Source organism: Astatotilapia calliptera, chromosome 1 (assembly GCF_964374335.1).
Source record: "Astatotilapia calliptera chromosome 1, fAstCal68.1, whole genome shotgun sequence".
Lineage (NCBI taxonomy): Eukaryota > Metazoa > Chordata > Actinopteri > Cichliformes > Cichlidae > Astatotilapia > Astatotilapia calliptera.
The window spans coordinates 17,430,613-17,452,871 of record NC_137422.1 but is presented as its reverse complement, the minus strand read 5'-3'; the positions used below and the strand labels follow the sequence as shown (position 1 = coordinate 17,452,871).

Here is a 22,259-nt window from a genome sequence, read left to right as displayed (position 1 = left end):
TGCCATTGGACTATTTTTAAAGTTGTTAAACTGCTGTATGTTTCAGTTACTGTCAAAGTAGGCTGCTTTTAATGTAATTAATTTTCTCCCAGAGACCATTTGCAGTATAGTAAATGGATTGGTGCTTATATATAATGTACTAACAAGTGAACGCAGTGGAAGTAGTACTTTAAAGGAGCTCATGAATGAAGAAAAGAGTGGATGGATGGATGGATGGAGGTTAGTGAATCAGAAAGTGCAGATGATTAGTGAGGATGAAGGCAGGGCACCTATGAAGAGTGGAAGATGGTCCAGATGACATACCTGTGGAGGTAATGAAGATGTGTAGAGGGCAGTGGACTTTTTGATCACTGAATTATGTGAGGCCTGCTATGATGTCTGGTTTGTAGACAGTGACACTGGGGGAAAAAAGAGGAGGTGGAGGTAACAGAGCTGAAGATGTAAAGGTTTTGATTGAAATGACCAGGAGGGACAGGAGTAGAAATGAGAAGACATGGTTATAATCGACAAGGGAGCTACCAGGCATGAGGAAAAGAGGAAGGAATAATACAAATAAAGGGACACTTTTGTCTGTGCTTTCAAACATTCGCAACTGAGGTTTAGTATCTTACCCATGGATACTTTGGCATGCAGACTGGAGTAGCCTGAGATCAATCCATGATCTCCTGATTGGAAGACAACCTGCTTTATCACATGAACATTCACCTGTAGCTAGTCTACTTCAAAGTAATCTTAAACATCTCTTTCAATTCTCCTGTTTGTAAGAAAATAGGTTTGGTGTTTTTTTTTGTTTTGTTTTGTTTTTTTTTTAATATCATGTGATAAATTAAACAAAAACAACTAACTGCAGCCCACTACAAAATAGTCACTTGTGTTAAAATCTTTTAGTATTTTATACCTGGAAGAAACACTGATGCCTAACAGGCTGTGTCAGCTTTATTAGAGAGTTCCAATATAGTTTGTGGCTCCATTCAGAATCCACTCAGAAATTTATATTTGGGCCTCGAATATTAAAAACATGGGTTATTATGGCTAAACTACCTAAAGTGGAGCTGGGAATGACCACAGTAGGTTCACTCTACAGTTTAATAACAGCAGTCACTACAAGCAAATATATCACTGAAAAAAGCAGAACTACAGCGCAGCACACTGGGTTATGCAGAGCTGTGCTTTATTGCTTATGAATGTAACAAGATGATGAGACTATGAAGTTACACGGTCTGCCTTTGAGGTGAAAAAAACCTAACAGAAGCACTGAAAAAAAGTTCAACATTTTGGAAAAAATAAACTTATTTGCTTTTCCGATGAGTGAAGGCCAAAACAGGAAAACCTGAAACCCGTTTGCCTGGATTTGTTTGAAAAGTGGAGGACAGACATTACACAAAGTCTTTGAAGACCCGTTTTCAGACTCTCTGCCTCGGATATTACAGCAAATAAACGTATTTTTGTCAGTGTTGAACTCCTTCAAAGGTGAAGTTTTTTTCAATATAAAGCCCTTACTATGCATTTTTTACAGGTCCAGCAGTCCCATGCATCGATCACTAACTCAGAGGTCATATCGACTGTAAAGTGCACATTAAATGAATCACACAAACATAATTAAATAACAGCTACATGAACATAATTTACTCTCAGGAAAGCCCTTTGAACTGTACAGTATAATGAGACGATACACAGGACGACTTGCAACTTAGAACAGAAACCAGACCACAGTCAGTATTTAAACTCAGTTTGAAGCCCTCCAAAGGCCAGTCTTAGGCTTAAAAGAATCTTTGACATCTTGAGAAATTTTGCTTATTCACTTTCACTTCACAATTTTTGTCTTTTTTAAGAGAAAACTTGTTAATAATCGAGCAGATTCAGAGGTGCTGGTACTTTTCCCTCATTTCTGGTCTTTTTGCTGCCGTGCAGAGCTTCAGAGCTGTGTGGTACTGAGTGAATAAGCAAGTTTCCTTTGATGGCTACATATTAAAAGGACTCATGTCTACATATTAAACACTACATAACCATAAATCTCTGTCTGACTTCACTTGAAACCTATTAGACACACGTGAAACGCAGCATTTAAATCATTGAAATCTCTGTCTCTGAAATGTTTTGTGCTACAGTCAGTCTGACCAGGTGAAGGTGTTTGCAGCACGCTCTCCATATTTGTCTAAAGTCTCAGCAGGCGTAAGGTGGAGGTTTCTCAAAGGCGCTGTAGGAGGATGCATAGAGCACCGGAGCGTTGGGGGTCAGCATGTAGCCTCCTGGGTCCTGGGTGGCTCCCTGAGGCTGTGGCTGGGGGAGAACCTGAGAGGGCAGCTGGCTCTGGTTCTCCTCAGACGGGCAGGAGGAGGGGGAGGAGACAGGGCCTCCCCCAGGAGGGAGCATCTGGGGAGTAGCAGGTGCCTGGTGGTTGGTGTTATGCTGTGGGAGAGGAGGAGAAACAGGAAGTGGTTGGCTGCAAAGGCATGTGGAAGTTCAGCCAAAGAGATATCAAATATCAGCAAAGATCAGTCCTGAGCCATCGATCAGAAATACGTAACCAGTGCAAAACATCTGCTGCGACTCTGTTATGAGCTACAGCTGTGCTTTCAGCTCATGTGTAACAGGCATTAGTTCACTTCCATCACCAGCTGTTTTGATACTAGAGTGCTAGTAGGCAGGAATGTACACTCAGTAGCGAGTGCATCTCCCTGTATTTCACTCTTAGTTTTGGCCTCAGCTCCTACCTGCATGGATACTGGGTAGTTGGGGTAGGCGGGCAGAGCCTGCCCAGACGGACAGAAGTTGGGGTAGGTGAGCATGTGCTGGGTCGGGTTGTACAGGATGTGAGGTGCTGGCGTTGGGCTGGGAGCGATCTGAGGAGCAGGCTTCTGCTGGAGGAAAGGGTAAAACATGCTTTATGTAAAGAGATCACTAAAAACAAGCTGCTGTTAAAATAACCGGTTAACACACATTTACACAGATGCAGGAACACATCAGGAAGTTTAAACTGCTCAAAGTTGATGCGTTTATTTAACCAAATAAGCATGTAGCCAATCATAGCATGTGACTGCTTCTAAACTCTCTGAATTCAAAGTTTTGGGTTTCTGTTTTTTTTGGGAGGGAGTGGGGGCAGAGTGAGTTAAATCCTCTTGGACTCCTCACCACGATATCCTTGTACGCGCCGAGGATGGCGGCGGTGATGATGCCCAGGAACAAGCCGATCACGTTGAGCACCACCGAGGTCCACATCAGGCGGTACAGCTGGACCACATCCCAGCAGCCGCTGACCCCGGTGAACTCGTAGTAGTGTGAGGAGTACAGGCTGGAAGATAAGGACAAGTTGTGACATGGCAGGAAAATCGCAGGTGTAACTTATTTAAGTTCTGCTTTATGGCTCTTATTGTAGTTTCCATTTCACATCCCAGACTGTTTTATCCCAAACCTTCCAGGATGGCAAGAAAACAAAGAGTCTCCTACACCATCCATCACTTTTTCTTGCTTTATTATTTCCAGACAGCCTTTTATCGGCTTATGACTGAGTGGTAACGCGGTCAAAGGCACAGGGAGAATGTTTTGAAAGCGCTTTCTCTTGTGTGTGTGTGTGTGTGTGTGTGTGTGTGTTAGGCTAAAATATCCAAGATTTAAGAGCTGGCTGTCATACAAGAAAGAGCTGAAATTTCCAGGGTTTCTCTGAGCTCTTTCTCATGTCTGGGATGCTATTTTCCTGCTGCTCTCTGGCCTCTATGTTATTATTAGAAGACTATAAGCTCATAACTGGAAAACAGAAAAAAAAGTGGTTGGCCGGTATTCTAACATGGCCTGCAGAAAAGCTCCTCTGAAACTAAACTGGAGAGAAATGGTTAATTAACACAAACCTGTGTTGTGTTATGGCCTGCAGACCTGCAGTTTGAGTTTGTCTCACCTCTCGCAGTTATACAGGTAGCAACAGTAGCAGGTGTTGCTCCTCACTTTCAGCTTGCATGACTTCTCAAAAGAGTGGCACATCACCTGCAGCTCCAGAGAGTGGATAAATTAGAGAGCGATGGGTTAGATGCAGATGCAGAAACCAGATAAACAAGAACTGCATGGACCAATAACCAAACACACACACACACAAAGTTGTCAACATATTGCTTCCACAGCATCTACGTTCTTTTTATTTGATTTGCAGAGGGAGACGGAAAGCTGTTGCTTTCAGTGAGCCAGTAAATCTGTGTAGTAACATCATTTGACCACTAGGTGTCACAGCACCCTTTGCAAAAGTTTAAACTGAGCATTAAAAGGTTTGTCAGAGCACACAATCAGTACTGTGGTATATTCTTTAAAGCAGAGGTGTCAAACATAAGGCTGGGGGGCTCAGAACAGGCCCAGCAAAGACTTTAATCTGGTCACTATTGGAAAATGTGAAAGTAGGCGTACATTTTTAATTGTATTTTTATAAGTTTGTCCTACTGAGGAAGACCTCCCCCACTTCCATTCATACTACACCAAAGTCATGTAGTAATAGATAAACATTTGAATTACAGATAAATGCTGTTTTTTCACCATCTGCTATAGGAATTTCACCACGTGTACACAGTAAAGTAAATAAAAAAATCAAGTAAATAAGAGCTATGAAAACATTTTTTACACATTTATTTGTGTTTTTTAAGCTCAGAGAGCTGTGCTGGGAGATTTCCTTCATTGCCTACAGCAGCGTTTATTTCTCATGTAGAAAAACTGAGGCGCACTCTTGAGATGACACTTTATTAAATGTGTATTTAAACTTCTTCACACTGACAGAAAGAGGGGCACGGGGTTTACACATATATCAGAATCACCTCAGTGTAGTAGCTGTCGTAGGCGTAGCCAGATCCACTGGGGTGAAAGTCACACATGCCCTTCTGCATACGCGTAATGTCCTGAAAAAGAGAGCCGTTACACATCCATCCTGATCACATCCTCCGCAACCCTGCTGCAGCGCACCGTCCGGTCTACCCGGTGCACAAAACCCACCTCGTTCAATAAAACCCTTACTGAACTTTATGCAACGTGAAGGCTAATAAAATCATTCTTACTGTCCAGAGCTTGACTGTGCAATAAATGTGACTTTTACAGTCATGAGATCACAAAATGAATATATCTGCAGAGGTCTGATAAGCACCCGGGGATCGATAACGGGGACGGGGTCCAGCTTTGGAACTCTCATTAGGAAGTAGAGGCTCCTTACACAAATAACTGCGAGAAATACTTTATAAAAGGGGATAATTCCCCTGTAAATGAATGGAATTTAAATGTGTTTTATTTGAAATCAAAATGTAATTAGGATGATCACAGTTGGTGAGGAAGAACATTTCTATTTAATGTAATTCTATGTAGTTACTTCTTTGTTTCCTATAAAAACCTGACTGGTTACTCTGTTGTTCTAGTGTTTCTACCTTTAAACAGGTGTAGGCAAATATAATTACAATGTAATTTCAAATAAAATACATTGAAATTACACCTTTAGTTGTGAAGTGTTACCAAAATGCACACAAGCTAAACTCTACACTCTGATTTAACCTGTGAGAGTGTTTGGTGATCACATCCCAGCTGATTTATTGTTGTCATCAAAGTTTCTGTGACACAAAGAATTTAATCAGGCCTGGTATCCTGAAAGTTTGACAGCTTTTCATGTCGCACAGCAGCTCGCTGCAGGGTGAGATTAGTTGGTCTACCTTGCACCCACACGTTTCTTGATCTGACCTTTTGATCTCAGCATGTGTGGTTAAACCCCGTCTGTGAGGATGCCTGCTTGAGTTTATGTCAAATACAAGTGATACTTACAATAAAGTCTGAAGCAATTATCCCATCGACGATGGCACAGAAGCAGGCAACGATGACTCCGACACTGATGAAGATTATCGAGGACACCAGCTTAAAGAGAAGCGAAGGGAGGAAAGCACAGAGGAGAGTCACGAGACACGATTTAGTAAAACAGAAATAAGAAGTAAGTCAAAAACAAAACTATCAGAGCAGGTGCAGCTTGTGTTTTTGTGTTATTTGCATGCATGTATATCTAAATAAAAGCAAAAACAAGATTTTATAAACTCAACACACAGACACACACACATATTTAAGCTTGGCATGTCTGCTGATTGACTGCAGGGCAATAAAGGCAATGTAGAGACTCTCGCTCTGCCAGCACAGAGGAGCTTTGTGGCTGATTTACAGGCGAAGAAGCAACACGCAGGACAGAGCAAGGTCAGTCCAATTCTCCCACACACGCAGACACACACACATATTCGTCTTCACATCTTTGTGAGGACATCAAATTGACATAATGCTTCCCCTAATTAACCATCAGAAAACAAAGCCGAATCCTAAACTCAAATTTGTACTTCTCAGACAAACTGAACAATGCAGCGCACACGTGGGTCTCCTATAAGGCTTCTTCTGTTAGATAAAATCATTTTCTAATATCACACACGCACACAGCCCAGCAGACCCAGCTGGCTGATCACAGATGTCTGATCATAAACTTTATCATCGAGCATTGGTTACTGTCTGTTCAATCGCTCCTCCAGGACTGAACCTCCTGCACAGAAACACAGTTTCTCTCTCTCTCTGGTAGTTGTAGTTTGAGACCAAAAAGCAAGAAAAAAATAAAAATATTTTTGTAGCTTATTATAATCTGGCATCAGTGGCTTACTGTTTTACAGAGGGCAACAAGTACAGACATAGATGGAAAAACAGTATATAAATGAATATAAAATATAGTTTGTGCAGTTCTAACAAGCTGGAAGTTGTTATGATCGCCGTCTTTTGTCTTCCAATTGTTCAGTTTTTGGTTAGTCGCACTTTAGAAGTCATCTTGTTGGCACAAAAATACTATTTATGCCTGTGAACATTTTTTTATAGATTCAGTTTAAGGAAATCAGAACAAACTGTGTGTTTTTATGACAGGCTGCTAGTAAAAACATGTCTAAAGACTATGTAAAAGGGGATCTTTGCTAGCTTGTCTGTTAGTTTGAAAAAGATTGAATTTGCATTTAGAAAATGACAGAAGAAAATGGAAACAGTTGGTGGGGGGACCACTTCTATAAAAACGGCCATTTCTTTGTTCACCCAGTTCAGGGTGAACACGCTAGCGTTAGCTTTAAAGCTGCTGAGACAACATTCATTGGGATGAACGTGCAAGCTGATCCAGAGGTTAGCTGATCACAATCGCAGCAGATTTATGAACTGAAAACTGAGGCTGGATCTAAATGAAGGAATCGTTAGAGGAGGAACCTTTCACAACCACAGAAACAAGTATGGGCTCTGTAACTTGGACCCTGTAGATCGTGATGGTCACAACAATCAGCTCCAGGTATTAAAACAGGATGTTGTTTTGTGTTCTTTCTTTTCCATAAATCATCAAACTCTTTTAGCAAAACAGGTTTGCGGATGATTACACTGTCCCGTTTATTTGGGGAAAAATGGATACGAAGGCATATTAATTCTGAGCTTTTCCTGAGCAAAGTGAAATAAGAGGCAGGCTGAGAATATAAGCTTTTCTGGGTGGGTTTTATCTGCCACTGGTCCAGACTCTCTGCTTCATTAGCGGTTTAAATGGCTCCGCTTTTATGGGCTGCAAGTGGGAGATGAGGCCAACGGCAGAGACAATAGAGCCTGACAACTGCATTACTTCACATTACCTTAGCACCAGCTGCCAGCGCATAAAATATCCATGCCACCCAAACCTCCCCTGATACTGAAAAATCAAATAGTGTAAAAGATTAAAGACACGCGGCATACTGTAGATGGTTTTCTACTCTCAGGAGCCGCTTTGGGGAAGAAACATTAAAAAGATGGGAAAGTAATTCAGTCGAATCCTTTTACTGACATGCAACTGTAAAGTGTGAAGTAATTTACTTCATTACCGTATCTCTGAATTTAATCTGCTACATTTTAAAGCAGTTTTTTTTAAATTCTACATGAAAACAGTCAAAGGCGCGTCAAGCACCTCTGTAAGATTTATTCTGATAGTGCTCAGAACGTTGAGCCTTTTCTCTAATCCTCGTTCATTTACACAATGTTTGGGAAGAGCTGATCTACAGCGAGTGCAGAATTATTAGGCAAGTTGTATTTTTGAGGAATAATTTTATTATTGAACAACAACCATGTTCTCAATGAACCCAAAAAACTCATTAATATCAAAGCTGAATGTTTTTGGAAGTAGTTTTTAGTTTGTTTTTAGTTTTAGCTATTTTAGGGGGATATCTGTGTGTGCAGGTGACTATTACTGTGCATAATTATTAGGCAACTTAACAAAAAACAAATATATACCCATTTCAATTATTTATTTTTACCAGTGAAACCAATATAACATCTCCGCATTCACAAATATACATTTCTGACATTCAAAAACAAAACAAAAACAAATCAGCGACCAATATAGCCACCTTTCTTTGCAAGGACACTCAAAAGCCTGCCATCCATGGATTCTGTCAGTGTTTTGATCTGTCCACCATCAACATTACGTGCAGCAGCAACCACAGCCTCCCAGACACTGTTCAGAGAGGTGTACTGTTTTCCCTCCTTGTAAATCTCACATTTGATGATGGACCACAGGTTCTCAATGGGGTTCAGATCAGGTGAACAAGGAGGCCATGTCATTAGTTTTTCTTCTTTTATACCCTTTCTTGCCAGCCACGCTGTGGAGTACTTGGACGCGTGTGATGGAGCATTGTCCTGCATGAAAATCATGTTTTTCTTGAAGGATGCAGACTTCTTCCTGTACCACTGCTTGAAGAAGGTGTCTTCCAGAAACTGGCAGTAGGACTGGGAGTTGAGCTTGACTCCATCCTCAACCCGAAAAGGCCCCACAAGCTCATCTTTGATGATACCAGCCCAAACCAGTACTCCACCTCCACCTTGCTGGCGTCTGAGTCGGACTGGAGCTCTCTGCCCTTTACCAATCCAGCCACAGGCCCATCCATCTGGCCCATCAAGACTCACTCTCATTTCATCAGTCCATAAAACCTTAGAAAAACCAGTCTTGAGATATTTCTTGGCCCAGTCTTGACGTTTCAGCTTGTGTGTCTTGTTCAGTGGTGGTCGTCTTTCAGCCTTTCTTACCTTGGCCATGTCTCTGAGTATTGCACACCTTGTGCTTTTGGGCACTCCAGTGATGTTGCAGCTCTGAAATATGACCAAACTGGTGGCAAGTGGCATCTTGGCAGCTGCACGCTTGACTTTTCTCAGTTCATGGGCAGTTATTTGGCGCCTTGGTTTTTCCACATGCTTCTTGCGACCCTGTTGACTATTTTGAATGAAACGCTTGATTGTTCGATGATCACGCTTCAGAAGCTTTGCAATTTTGAGACTGCTGCATCCCTCTGCAAGATATCTCACTATTTTTGACTTTTCTGAGCCTGTCAAGTCCTTCTTTTGACCTATTTTGCCAAAGGAAAGGACGTTGCCTAATAATTATGCACACCTGATATAGGGTGTTGATGTCATTAGACCACACCCCTTCTCATGACAGAGATGCACATCACCTAATATGCTTAATTGGTAGTAGGCTTTTGAGCCTATACAGCTTGGAGTAAGACAACATGCATGAAGAGGATGATGTGGACAAAATACTCATTTGCCTAATAATTCTGCACTCCCTGTACATTATCAACAGTACAGTTACTCTATAGAGTGAATACACTACCTGCCCAATCTCCGGTTCCACACCTTCTTTCACCTGATGGACATCAGTTATTTTTTCATTCATTCATTGCATAGCCACACACACACACACACACACACACACACACACACACACACACACACACACACACACACACACACACACACACAAAACTATGGTTTGTTACATCGAATGTGCATGGAGCTGGCTCCAGACGAGGATGCCTAGATTACTTGTTTTTGGGGGCAATCAACTTGGTCAGACTGGACTATTTGAAGAAATGAACAGGCTCAGTACAGCTGGAACTAAACCCAGTTAAATATTTAGCTATTGTTTATTCTAAGCTCACAGATTTAGCTAAATTAAACCACATCCCACTTTTAAAGAAAGTCAAATACGATCTAGCTAGATGGAAGTCACTACCCATATCACTCATGGGAAGGGTCGTTTCAATAAAAATAATGGTTTTGCCAAGAATCAGTCATTTATCCTCAATGATCCAGAGTAAACCTTCACCCTTTGGAAAGATGAAGCCCCATGTATTAGCTTAAAAACACTACAGAAGACCAAGGATAGAGGAGGACAAGGTCTGCCTAACTTTCACCACTTCATCTTAGCCAACAGGCTACAATACATCTCAGGACAGCATCATTGACAGCATGGTGGGAGTTTTAAAAAAAATGACTGAGTCTTTAAATGACTAGAAATCCCAGTCTCCAATTAATACAATACAAAATCACGAACAGAGTGCACTACACAGGTCGATGGATGTTCATGATGGGTTTTATGTCATCTAACACCTGCTCACGCTGTCAAGGGAAAACACCTGACAATTACATCCGTGCTCTTTGGTTCCGTCCACCTGTTCATGTTTTGGTGCTGGATATGTGAAACCCATCAAAGTGCTCCAGCCTCCCCTTCAGTTTGCTTTTCTGGCGACTTAGATGATGTCATTATGGAGATGAACACAGTCCGCCTTATGCATTTCTAAGAAGACCTCATGAACTGGAAAAATAAAAATAATCTTAGCATTAACCAATATAGAGGGGGTAAGGGCTTGGGGCGTCTGGAGGTTTGCTAGGTGTAGGTCCCCTCCATGCCTTCCTCAGGTCCTGGAGGGCGGGGCTGTGGCTTCCCACACCCACTGTTAGACACTTACATGGAGAAACCTCATGAACACAAGTGCTAACGTATACCGGTACCCAGACTAGAGATGGCACGATACCACTTTTTTATGTCCGATACCGATACCGATATCATAAATTTGGATATCTGCCGATACCGATATGAATCCGATATAGTGTTTTTTAATCAACAAAACTGTTTTTTTTAATATCTTGCTGCCTTTTGCAAGTCTGCAAGTTCATACTCAAGTTTAAAACAACAACTACACTAAAGCTATTCTGTTATACCTGTATGCAAAAAAAAATATTTCATAGTTCAGCAATACTGATCAATCTAATAAACTTAAACCTACACCATCCTCCCTATTCTGGTATTTTAAAGAGTACTTAGCGTAAATATTAAGCAACCTAACTAATAGGGTTCCAACTCCCAGCAACAACAAAAATAAATAAATAAAAAATAGGGAACCACCCCTCACGCGCCACCTCATGATGCTTAATCGACGTAATCAACCTTAATTTGATGAAGTGTGAAAAAAAATGCACAGAAATCAATTATTTTTCAAGAAATATTAAATAGATTCAACATCTTTCTTCAACAAAATTGCAGACTGCACAGATGGTACCTTCCCAAAGGAAAAAGTACTATAGCTTACTAGGGTATATATTAGACTTAATAGTCACTATATACAGTAATTGACTTCTATTCATTTTACATCAAATTAAAACTTTGGGTGTCAGATAATTATTTATTAAAAGCTAGACATTTTAAATGAGAATAAGAAAGAAAAGTATGTCTTTGTGCCCCCTTTTCCCTGTTAATGCCCTATCGGCCCCCCTGGCTAAACTTTGCTAGATCCGCCCCTGCACAGTTACCAGCCGTCAGCTACGTAGAAAAAGATCCTCGAGTAGAAAGTAATATTAAATAAATTCTAACAACAGCTTATCAAGCTTAAACGTGCTGCTGTTGTTCAGCCGCTGGTTTCCTCTTTCTGGTGCAAAGTGGGCCAAAAACAAAGACGGACTCTCGACAGAAAAGCCGATCAGCTGATCATTAAGCAGTTTCATGATTGAAGTAGCAGCAAGAAGAGGCAGTCGCTCGTTAAGCTTAACGCAGGAATGCTTTACAAACATTCAGAGATGGACTTACACACTTGCTTTACTTCTCTCGGGGATAACTTTGTCGGAGATGAAATGCCGGGTTGCTAGCGAAGCTCCAAATGCTATCCAGACCACCGACAGGTCCTGCATGCCACAGCCGCTCTATCACGTGATGCATACTGCTCCGACGTGCTAACGTTCTGAGGTGAGTTACGGCGTGTTGCAAGTTTTGTGAGGTGCTTTCGTGATATTTAATGGATCGGATTACATTTTTTATTTTTCTCCGATATCCGATCCAGTAATTTAGGTCAGTATCGGACCGATACCGATACGTAATATCGGATCGATCCATCTCTAACCCAGACACACACTATCTTGGGCTGCTGCTGCCTCTAAAAATATCTTGTATTATTAGTACTGTGTGCTTCTCAGTAACAATGTCATTGTTATTTATGTTGGTTGTTGCCGTGGTTTCTCTGCTGTTTGAAGCAGATTCTCAGTGTTTTCTCTCTCTCATCTTCTTCTTCTCCTCTATTTTTCTCTCCCTGTCTTTCTATTAACTTTCCTTCCAGCTTCTCTTTCTTTCATATCCCCTGGTCTTGTCCATTGTGGTTGTAACAATCCAAAGTAAAAAATCCAAATAAAGTCCCAATAAAATAGAGCTATCAAGTGGACCATTATAGCGAATGCCATTATGCTCAACTTGTGAAAGTAAATCTGTTTGGCATTTTCTGGCCTTCTGATTGCTAAACTGCTGGACAGGACAGGGAAAAAAGAAGAAGAAAGAAACACAGAGAGGAACCCCCCCCCCCCACACACACACACACTCACACACTAATAACATAAAATGACAACCTGGGTAAAGATACCTATCAGGTTATGTAAGCAAAGTCGCTGACCTCTGCAAGGACTTCCTCCCCTGCTCAGTGGTCCAGCGTGCTATCATGTCACCAGCTGAACACACTGCTATTAAGAAGCAATCGTCCCCCGGCCAGTTGGGTAAAATACGACCCTTTAAAGGCCCGCCGCTCCTCTCTCGGAAGCTGCAAGGTGACCATGAGGACGGCAGCGTGTGAGATACCGGCAGTGCCTATGGGAGAGGCCACCGGGGTAACGAACACGAGCCACGTGAAGCGTGTGGTCATAAAGAAACATTACAGGGTCTGAGGGCAGTGAAGCCTGTTATCACACTGGATGTGTGAGAGCAGATAGAAGTGGAGGGTTTTTTTACAGACAGATTTTCACGCTTCACAGTCCGTCACAAAGGACAAAATGAAACGTGGCTGGACGAGTCATTAACATTTGTAAAGCTTTATTCAACAAATAGACAGAGAGAGCTTTCCCTTTAGCTTACTTTGAATTAGATCACGAGGAAAAGGGATCAACAGTTGGACAGAAACGGGAGAGAAGACGCATAAAATGAACAGGGAAAGAAGGCACAGGTGAGGTCAGTCAGACACTAACAGGGGTGGGAAGATCAACCTTCAAAACTGGAAAACCGGAAAAGTATGTGCGTTTATTGCACCCAAAGTGTCAGACCTCCAACCAGGTGGCTTTTTGCCACATTTTTAAAGATGAGTCCGAAAAGGTCCTAATGTAGACTATAGCAGATTCTCAGCTACATAAATAAATAAAGACACACATGTTTATATTGTGTGAGCCTTTTATATTCACTTAGTGTTTTTTAATATTTGTTCTTTCTTTGCCTCATAGATATTCTGTAATTTGCTCGTCTCACTGCTGTTGTTTTATTGTTGTCTTTATTCTGTGATAAAGCAGTTAGCTGTGCATGTTTGATTTAGCTGTTTTTGCCCTTCCTCACAAAACCACAGACAGCTCTGTGTCCTTGTCTAATTTTCCAAATTTTGACATGGAAGTTTCAAAGTTTGCTAGAAACATTCCTCTGAGATTTTGGTCCATGTCAACATCTCAGCATCACAAAGTTGCTGCAAGTGTGTCAGCTGCACATCTATGATGGGAATCTCACATTCCACCACATCCTAAAGCTGCTCTATTGCAGCGGTCCCCAACCTTTTTTGTGCCACGGACCGGTTTATGCCTGACAATATTTTCACCGACCGGCCTTTGAGGTGTCGCGGATAAATACAACAAAATAAAACTAGTACCGGTACCGAAAAAAAGAAGATTTATTCATAACACACGTGAAAAGACCCAGGAAAACCGAGTTAACGATAAAAACGATAACAAAATAACGCTGAAAACCGATAAAACCCCTGAAAACCATACATTTCACACCTGAGTCTCAACTCTCGCGGCCCGGTACCAAACGACTCACGGACCGGTCCGAGGCCCGGGGGTTGAGGACCGCTGCTCTATTGGACCGAGATCTGGTGACTGTGGAGGCCATTTGAGTCCAGTGAACTCATTGTGATGTTCAAGAAATCAGTTTGAGCTAATGTGAGCTCTACAACACAGCGTGTTATCCTGGTGGAAGCAGAAGATGGGTACACTGTGCTCACAAAGGGATGGCCATGTCAGGTAGGCTGTAACGTTTAAGCAATGCTCATTTTGAGCTCAGGGGCCCAAAATGTGCCATGAAAATTTGCCCTAGCAGCCAGAACTGCTGATACGAGGCAGGGTGGATCCCTGCTTTCATGCTGTTTATGCAAAATTCTGACTTTTCCATCTGAATGTTGAAAAAGAAATTGAGACTCAGACAGACCAGGCAATTTTTTTCCAATCCTCTGTTGTCCAACTTTGGTGGGCCTTGTTCATTTTATCTGACAGGACCACCCAGTGTTGTCTGCTGCAGCTGTAGAACTTCACTAGGTCATCTTGATCATGTCTACATGCCTAAATGCTTTGAGTTTCTACCACGAGATTGGCTTAATAGATACTTGCATTAAAGAAAGTTAAGCAGGCATAGGTCTGTGTATTTTCTATATAATACTTTTTTGGTCACTTTTACCACTTATCATTTGTTGTTATTTTTATTTAGTATGTCAACCTCACCTGAGAATTCTAATGTGCATAAAAACTGCTATAAAATTTCATTTTAGCTGCTTTGATTTGGGTGGGCCTGATCTCTGATAACAACGAGACGGCCTACCTGAAGGAGATTAGGAATCTGGAGAACTGGTGCCAGAGGAACAACCTCCTTCTAAACGTCAGTAAGACAAAGGAGCTGATAGTGGACTTCAGCACTAAGCAGGAGAGGAACTACCAGACCCCCGTCATCAACGAGTGGCCAGTGGAGAGAGTGGACAGCTTCAAATACCTCGGAGTTCATCTCACGCAGGACCTGTCATGGTCCTGTCACATCAACACCGTGGTGAAAAAGGCCCGACAGCGTCTCTACCACCTCAGACGCTTGAGAGACTTCCAACTGCCCTCCAAGGTGCTCAGGAACTTTTACTCGTGCACCATAGAGAGCATCCTGGCGGGAAACATCTTAACCTGGTTCGGGAACAGCACCATGCAGGACAGACGAGCTCTACAGAGGGTTGTGCGGTCAGCTGAGCGCACCATCCGCTCCGAGCTCCCTGACCTGCACTCAATCTACAGCAGGCGGTGCCGGACCAAGGCCAGGAAGATCGTGAAGGACCTCAGCCATCCCAACAACAGACTGTTCTCTCTGCTGAGGTCAGGAAAGCGATTCCGCTCCCTGAAGACCAACACAGAGAGACTGAGGAGGAGCTTCTTCCCGCAGGCGATACGGTCTCTCAATCACACCACCACACAGTACTGACCCACACATATGGTTCTTACACACACACTGGACTTTCTGGACTTTGGTTTTGCACAACACTGGTCACTATATTCTTCATTTCCGGTTAATACTTGTACAGCTGCTGTTATTGTGTATATATTTATTTATATTTAGATTTCTTCATACATTCTTATATAGTTCTATATTGTGTATTTTGTTGTACAGTTATTTTATTTTCAACTTTAATTTATATATTTTATCTTATTCTTCCCAGTTAAATTTACCCTTCATTCTAATTTGTGTTGTACAGTTATTTCATTTTTAACCTTAATTTATATTTTATTCCTTCCTAGTTAAATTTACCCTTTTTAATTTTTCATATTTATTTCCTATCTTATTCATAGCCTTTTCCTTTTTTTGTTCTCTTTAGGTCACGAGCAGTTGTCCAAGCATTTCACTACATATCGTACTGTGTATGACTGTGTACGTGACAAATAAAAATTTGAATTTGAATTTGAATTGATTTGATTTTACAAACCTTCATTCAAACAGGAAACTTCTGTTTGACTGCAGTAGATGAGCTTATCACTTCTCTTCAAACCACATCAAAATCTTCATCTGCTGTTGTATGAAGTCAAAGGACCAAAAGCGTTGGCCAACCCAGGAAGCGAGGCAGGCTCCGGTGCTCTCAGGTGTCCGCGGCATTGTGGCACAGTTAGTTGTTCTTTAATGAGCGGCCTCGCTCTGCGAGCCAGCTCTCGTGTTACAGGACAAGCCTCAGATGCAAGAGGGAAGAAGATACCTACGTGAGAGCCGTGCCACGTGTGCCTTATAAGAGACACCGTAGACCAGCGATCACACCATTAAAGTTTAAAGCACAGAGCTGGGAGTGATGCCAGAGAGACAGAGACGGCAGCTTTCGGTGTCTTTCCTGCTGTCCACACATTTAAATCCACACAGTCTGAGAACTGAAACAACGAGGACTGCAGATCTTTATAAAGATTTTAAAAGCAGGTTTATACTGGACCCTGTGGGCCGTAAACACACACACACACACACACACACACACACACACACACACACACACACACACACACACACACACACACACACACACACACACACACACAGATGCTACATTTCTTTACATATGTGAACAAGCACAAGGATATCTTGGTAGACCAGATCAGATACGATACACTGCAGAGCCAATGTGATCTGACCAGGTCCACGACACCTGGACAACACATGAAAAATTCACAGCACAGACACACAAACACACAGAAATTCAGGTGCAGTCATTCAGGGACAGGAAAAAAGAATCGATCTGTTTTAGGACACAGTTTACTTGAATCTAACTCACTTCCCTTTAGCACACGATCATTTGACAAATACGGCTGCTATAGCCAAACGTTTACCTGAGACCTGATGACCCGGAGGCCTAATTGAGTGCGTCATACACCCATTCACTCACTCACAAAGTCTGTTGGATCGTTTGCTTCTTGCTAAATTCATTGTTTGTTATACTACAGCGAGGGGGGCAGATTTCCTCACCTCCTATCTACAAAACCTTTATCTTTATTTGCACCCTGATTAGACAGGAGCTCCTTCACGCACCAGAAAAAACCAAAGAAATGAAATAAAAGGACACATCCAAACGCAGAAGCAATGTCTTTACAAAATCCGATGCCCTCATCTCAAATGCAGCTTTAATACACCCGTCATCAACCACGCCCGTACTCCTCCATTAATAAGAAAACCCTGTGTAATCAAATATTTGCTTTAGCTTCGACACCTTCTGTGGTTTGAAAACACCCTTATCATACCGAGTCTCTCAGAAACCAAACATGACAAAGGGTCATTTATCACCGTTGCCATTCAGTAATCTAGACCAGGATCCAATCAGCCTACATTCAGCTAGCTTTATCAACTTACGCACTTTTCCACACGCAGCACACTGAAATGTGAAATATTTTTATGCCTGTGGGGCCATAATTTCACGCCCCCGACTGGATTACAGTGCTTTAATCTTACAAGCACTTAGCTGAGCCCTCCTTCTCTTACCTCCACAACAACAGTGGCAACAACGCCAGCCGCTTATTTAGGCTCTAAAAAGATTTCAGAAGTCTAAGTCAGGCGTAAGGGTGGGGGCGAGATGTGCCGCCGTGAGAACATGCTGCAGCTCGTCCAGAGGTCTGGAAGGGAAAGCAAACAGGACGCCGTCGAGGAGGAAGGAGATGAAGGCATGAATGATTTTAGTTGCAATATTTGAAATCGATGGTTGATTGGAGATCAACAGGGGGTAAAAAAAAGGCAGATTTGGAGATGAATTTGATTTTTGATGGTGAGGAGGAGAGGGTGGAGTCCAGAATGACACATGGGCTGCTGACCTCGGGAAAATGATGAGACGTCAAAGAGGAGGTCCGGCACTTTCCAGAGCAGGAACAGTTTAGTTTTCTTGCTGTTCAGTTTGAGGAGCCTCAGAGAGACTGAAGGCTGACAGTCACTACCAAGGCTCTGCTTTGAATTTAAATACTGAGGAATTCCCCTGTGAGGGTTACAGAGCTACAACATCCAGCATGCCAGCCCGAATAACCTCTGTTATCCAGCGAAGCAGCTGAGAAAACTAATCAGACCTCAGCTCGACAGCTGGATGAGCTGAGCGTTAAAATCAGGACAAACTTGCAGGTGAAAAACGAGGAGTGGTACCTCACTGATGTCACACACTTAGTCTCATGCTGGGTTTCATGTGCTGTGAATGTGATCCTGACCGGCCGACTTAAATGTCACAGCGCAGCTTCTGGTTGCTGCTGGTCTTGAGGCAGCGTTGGCCTTGTTGGCAGCCGACACAAACAGCTCAGCGCTGTGGCCATTTTTAAAACCTCCTAATTCACATTCGAAATCCACTTTATGTACTGTGGAGTTTTTCAGAAGCTCTAATCTTTCTGTAGACAGGCCTACCTGTAATCACCACTCCTGAATCATTTAACATGATCGTTTCTTTGAGCACAGAGAGCCACTGTGAGGATATAATACCTGTGTCCCTGCCTCAAATAAAGGGGCGCTGTCAGCAACTGACCAATACTAACCCAATTTCTCTTCTTGTCACTGAAGTCCAGAGAAAAATATATTCACTTCCTCTCACCGCAAATCCTGTGACGCACACTAACCCGGGCACAAGGACCGAGGATGCATTAGGCCTCCCGTGAGTAATCCGATTTGCTTCGTGCTCATAAGAGCAAATTCCCACAAAACAGTTTAGGGAATTTGTAAAGTTTGTAACATAATCCTTTAATTTGTGATGTGTATATATATCCTGTTTTCCAGGAACAAAGCCTCATTTTTAGAGGATGAGTGTGATGGAGATTAAAAAGCTGACAGAAATCGCACAAAAAAAAGGCTTCAGTGCAGCTTCACCTGCTTCACCCACATGTCTGTGATGAAGCCATACCGGTGCAAACTAGCAGCATGTGACTGAAGCTGACCAACTTCACATTTTACATAACTGAGCCAGATGTTCCCATACACCGAATAAATCACTCATATGTAAGATATCACCTGAGAGCAAACCCCCCAACAAGGCTGTGGTGATGTAAACACACATTAACTGATGCTTCTGTTTGAGGGTAAATATATGTAGACATGCACCATAATTTTAAGTACACTTGCAGCTCCTCCTTATGCAAATAATTTGGTTGTAATCAGCCAGTGATGCAGAAAATCCTCCAAAAACCTGTGCTAGATATCATTTCTTGAAATAGAGGTGTGGTTTAGGAGGTGGGGCAGGTCGTGTGCTAATTAGGTAGGTTAGTGGTTTGATCCCTGGCTGCTACAGTGTGCATGGCAGAGTACCCTTGGGCAAGATACTGAACTCTGAGTTGCTCCTGATGCATTCACAAGGTGTGAATATTGGATAGAAAACACTTTGACTCTGTTTTTGTTGACCTGTCCAGTTTACCCTGCCTCTGGTAACCATGAATTGGACAAGGGGAAGAAAATGGATGGATGGATATTGGTCACTTCATCTGAGGGATTTTTTTTTATGGGAGTAAAAACTTATACCTATATCAAACCAGAAATGTTATAACCAGTCAGTTTATTTTTTAAAGTTTCTGATTATTTGAGGTCTGATTTAAGAATATGGAGGTCTACATGGAGACAAACAGGTGTTGGAGGACAAGAATAACTGAAATCATCATCCGCATTTGAATCTGACAAGAGGAGCACACTCACCATAGGTCTGCGGTTTTCCACCAGGTGGATGCCAACAATACCCAGAAATGCTCCGAAACTCAACTGCAGGGCACAGAAAGCAGAAACTGTGAGTATACACGTGAAGGGTCTGAGAGAGGAGCAGAAATGTCTGTTTCATGACTGAGAGCACGTTAACTGAGTAAAGGTGACCGCCACTCACTATTATGCCCGGGTATAGTCCAACGACCGGCACGTTGTCGGTGCGAGTGGCCGAGATCAGACCTACGGTCAGCACCAGCAGACCCAGAGTGAGCAGAGAGATGGTCACCCACAGAGCAGTTCTCCTCCGACGATGGTACTGAGCTGCAGGGTGACAGAAAACCTCTTTTACATTCAAACACACTCAGGAAACATCTTTCACCCAACTCGCCTGATTGTGATGGTTTAGACTGCTGACTGTTGCAATCATGCAGCTGAAATGCCTCATGTTAATGTCAAGGCACCTTCATTTGTCTCTTTATTATTGTAGGTTTATCATTTGCAGCACATCTCATTTTTGAGATGTTTTTCTTTAGAAGGACATGCTCAGGAAATTTTTATTACACAGAAGGAAAACAATGAATGAACAGTAAAGTGAAAATTAAATGACAGTGCAGTAAAGCAGGATTTAAAAAAAGGAAAAGCATAAAACTATGTGAGTAAATCTATTTTTTCCTGAACTTGTCTCACATAAAGTCCCTTTTATCTGAGAATTAAACTCTGCAGGAGTTATCCAACCTTTTCCTCAGATATTTAACTACACATAAACGCTTCCTGGACAAATAATCCTAGATGAATAAATAAGATTACATATATATATATATATATATATATATATATATATATATATATATATATATATATATATATATATATATAAATCTAAAAGATAAAATAATATAAAAACCTTTAAGATAAAATAAATTAAAAGGTAACATTTTTAGGTCTGTTGACTGAGAAAGTGACTGTAGGTGTACCTGTTGGATCCAGAGGTTCAGGCGCAGTTTGCCGACTTATCTGCGGGGTTTCGGGCTGCTGCATGTTCACTCTGCGAGGATGGATCTGCCCTGAAACGAAGAGACAGATCAGGAGGATGGAGGCGATTCTCGCAGTGTTTTATTTCTCGACTTTTCTGTCTCTTTAAAACCGACTCCTCATCCCCTTCGAGGCTGCAGGTTCGCGCAGGTTTCTTGTTGTAATCCACTCAGTGTCCAGATGTGGGGTCTGATCACAGCTGACTGCCTCTGAGCTCACGAGGGCTCAACTTTACTTGAAGCCTTAAAAGGAGAGCGACACACAGAGAGAGAGAGGCCAATCAGCTTCCTGTATTCACCTCGGTGATCAATTATTCAGTTATTGATCTTACATAAGTCGATATATATCTCCGATTTGATTTATGCTGAAAGTAATTACACGATCAAACTTTACGCACGATGTGATGCAACAGAGGGTTTGATGTATGCTTGCTGAGTGTTGATGTTTGCAGACGGATGGATCACACCTGGTCGGGATGCAGCGCACTTGCTGTAGATGTAAAAGAAATATAGGACTGCAGCGCCCTCCGTCGGCTAAGATTGGAATTAGCAACACACCTATGAGGTGAGGACACTTCGTGGGATGTTCTGGAAATTGTTGCCCATCCTGTTTGCCTGTCGGTTAAATATAAATAAGCTCATATGTAGGACATTAAAATTAGATTTTTCATGAAGGTAAATATGTTCAAAGACTCAAACATTTTTTTCCAGCTTATTAAATTCAGAGCCTATCCCAGCTGCCATATGGCGAGAGAGGCGGGCTTCACCCTGAACGGTCGCCAGTCTCTCGCAGGGCTAACACAGGGAGACAGACACCCATTCACTCTCAAGAGTCACTTTAGAGTCACCAGTTAACATAACTCCACTAACTGCGTGTCTTTGGACCGTGGGAGGAAGCTGAGGTACCACAAATCAGACCTTTATCACTGTGTACTCTTTTTCATGTTAGGATATAATGTGCAGGTATTCGTTTTTTCCATTTGGTGCTTAAACTGTAGTGTGTAAAATAGTGTAAAACTATAACACTATCAATTCTTTACAATTTAAAGTCTCCAAAAGTTGATACTACTCAGATTTTTATTAGTCAGAAGTGACCGTTCTGATTTTGCTCATTCTCATAGTCAAAACTATATAATTGTTCATATCATTTTATTTGTTATTATTCAGACTCTTCATTATGTTGCTTAAATACATTTATCCACTGTTTCTGAGGACACATTTGGAGGTCACAACGCTTGAATTTTGCTCCTTCAGATTTCTAGATCTTACAATTTATTTTGCAACAACATTAATAAATTACTTGGAAACTTAGGTCTATAGACTGCTTAAGTTGAATACAAGTGGCTTAAAGGCGGTTTGATAAGTATCCCTACAGATCCAGATACATGATACTAGCAGGTGAGTAGTGGTACTGTGTGACTATCTGACATGGTTCATTTCACTGCTTTGAGGTAAAAGACGACTTTCCCCTCATAGGGGTCGTG

At 42.0% G+C, this 22,259-nt stretch overlaps 1 protein-coding gene across 2 annotated transcripts; it reads right to left on the bottom strand.

Annotated features, from left to right (window-relative positions):
* Positions 1-1,149: 1,149 nt before the first annotated feature.
* Positions 1,150-20,981, bottom strand: tmem255b (transmembrane protein 255B). Of its 2 annotated transcripts, none has more exons than XM_026165518.2 (9): positions 20,719-20,981; positions 19,923-20,065; positions 19,742-19,804; positions 5,776-5,865; positions 4,791-4,871; positions 3,893-3,978; positions 3,133-3,292; positions 2,715-2,858; positions 1,150-2,409 (listed from the first exon to the last, which is right to left on the bottom strand). In XM_026165518.2, exons 1-9 carry the CDS (start codon positions 20,780-20,782, stop codon positions 2,164-2,166), a joined length of 1,077 nt encoding a protein of 358 aa, XP_026021303.1. In that variant the 5' UTR covers positions 20,783-20,981; the 3' UTR covers positions 1,150-2,163. The 2 variants fall into 2 exon arrangements, with proteins under 2 accessions (XP_026021303.1, XP_026021294.1); XM_026165509.2 differs by having other exon boundaries at positions 1,600-2,409; positions 2,715-2,861; positions 20,719-20,919.
* Between the last annotated feature and the right edge of the window lie 1,278 nt (positions 20,982-22,259).